Here is a 1,636-nt window from a genome sequence, read left to right as displayed (position 1 = left end):
CCAGCTCCAGCCCCGTGGAGGGAGGCACCTTCCTCAGCTTCATCGAGGCCAACATGTTCAGCATCATCATCCCCATCTGCCTCATATTCCTCCTGCTGGCCCTCATCCTGCCCCTGCTCTTCTACCTGCACAAGCGTAACAAGACGGGGAAGCACCATGTCCAGGGCACCCCCTCCTCCAAGGCCAAGAACGGGGCCGTGCCAGACCAGGAGACCTTCCGGAGGACGGACCCCAACCAAGGCATCCCCCTAACGACTGTCAATGCCCTGGAGGGCAAGGGTACAGGTCCCCCGCCCCAGGGCACGGGTCCCGGAGCACCGCCAGACCCCGAGCTCCTCCAGTACTGCCGGACTTCCAACCCCCCCTTGAAAAACAACCAGTACTGGGTGTGAAGGGCTCAGGCATGGGGGCACGAGACCACCTGGGGGTCCAGACCCTCCCGGAGCACTGCCGGCCACCTCCTCCCAGCTCTCCTCCTCCTCCCTGGGAGCTGGCATCCCGCGGATGCAGGAGGACCCTGGGGATATGGGGGCTGCTGGTCCGGCCCACCCGGGAGCCCCAAATCTCCAGGTGGCTTTGGGCAGGGGAGGGGGGCACCGCATAGACAAGTGGGGGCAGGCGAAACGCCTGAGCATCCCTGGGGAACACTGACTTCTGGTGCTCTTTTGGGCCACCCAACGGTGGCCACAGTGCTGGAGGGGACCTGGTGGCACCAGTCCCCACCGAGCCATCGATGGCTCCTCCATGGGCAGCACCGACCACCACGGGGGTGTTTGCCACAGCTCTCGGCACACGAGGGAGGATGAGGAGCGGCTCGCGCTGAGTCAGGCTGGGGATGAAGCTGCCCAAATCCCCCAGGGCTAGGCGGGCTGAGACACTGGAGCAGAGGCTTGGAAAAAAAATCTGTGGCCAATGCCAGGGGAATTTAAGGAGTCCCCACCCACTTGGAAAAAACCCGCCTCGCTCTTTCTCTGCGTGCTTGCAGTGTGTTTCATAAAGCAGATTGCACCGAGCCCCGGGGGGGTTGCACAACAGGTAGGATGCCCTCGGCGGGGAGGGACGGCAGGCGCTCACCTGGGCAGCGGGAAACCGGAGAGGAGAGCGGAGAACCGGAGCCAGCGCGGTTTTCCACTGTATACTCCAGTACGGCAGAAGTAAACAGAATAAAGTGCCTTTTCCGAGGTGCATCATGGTTTTCGTAAGCCATCTCCCTCGTGTCGCCACTCCTCGCCAGGCCTGTTTTAAGCCCAGGGAGCTGCCGAGCGACATTTGGAGGTAATGGACCAAATTCTGGGCTCTTGCTCAAATGTTCCCCAGCCTGGAGTCCTAGAAACTTAAATAGAAATTATCTGAGGAAGAGCAGAGGAAAAACTGAGCGCTGAGCTCGGGGTGGGACCCAACAATAATACCCTGCGTTGCTACAGCTGGGAAGCTCATCACAGGGCACATCCCACTCTCAGTTGAGGGACCACAGGGGATGCGTCACGCTTGCACCCCTCTCACCCAGGGCAAAATCCATCCCCGGTGTCAACGCACGATCCCTCCCTAAACCGGCACCCTGGGGCAGACCCACTCCAAGGCTCCGGCAGAGCCGGGCTGTTTGCTCGGACCACGCCAGCAGTTTTCCTGGCCGCGT

At 61.6% G+C, this 1,636-nt stretch overlaps 1 protein-coding gene across 1 annotated transcript in view; it reads left to right on the top strand.

Annotated features, from left to right (window-relative positions):
• Nucleotides 1–392, top strand: part of LOC104074640 (chondroitin sulfate proteoglycan 4-like) — a gene marked incomplete at its 5' end in the record, with an annotated part of 4,196 nt that extends 3,804 nt beyond the window's left edge. The window contains 1 exon segment of the mRNA XM_009574822.1: nt 5–392. Coding sequence (XP_009573117.1) covers nt 5–392 — 388 coding nt within the window.
• Between the last annotated feature and the right edge of the window lie 1,244 nt (nt 393–1,636).

Source organism: Fulmarus glacialis, unplaced genomic scaffold (assembly GCF_000690835.1).
Source record: "Fulmarus glacialis isolate BGI_N327 unplaced genomic scaffold, ASM69083v1 scaffold26763, whole genome shotgun sequence".
Lineage (NCBI taxonomy): Eukaryota > Metazoa > Chordata > Aves > Procellariiformes > Procellariidae > Fulmarus > Fulmarus glacialis.
Note: the sequence above shows the minus strand (reverse complement) of the source record. Positions and strands in the feature narration are given on the sequence as shown.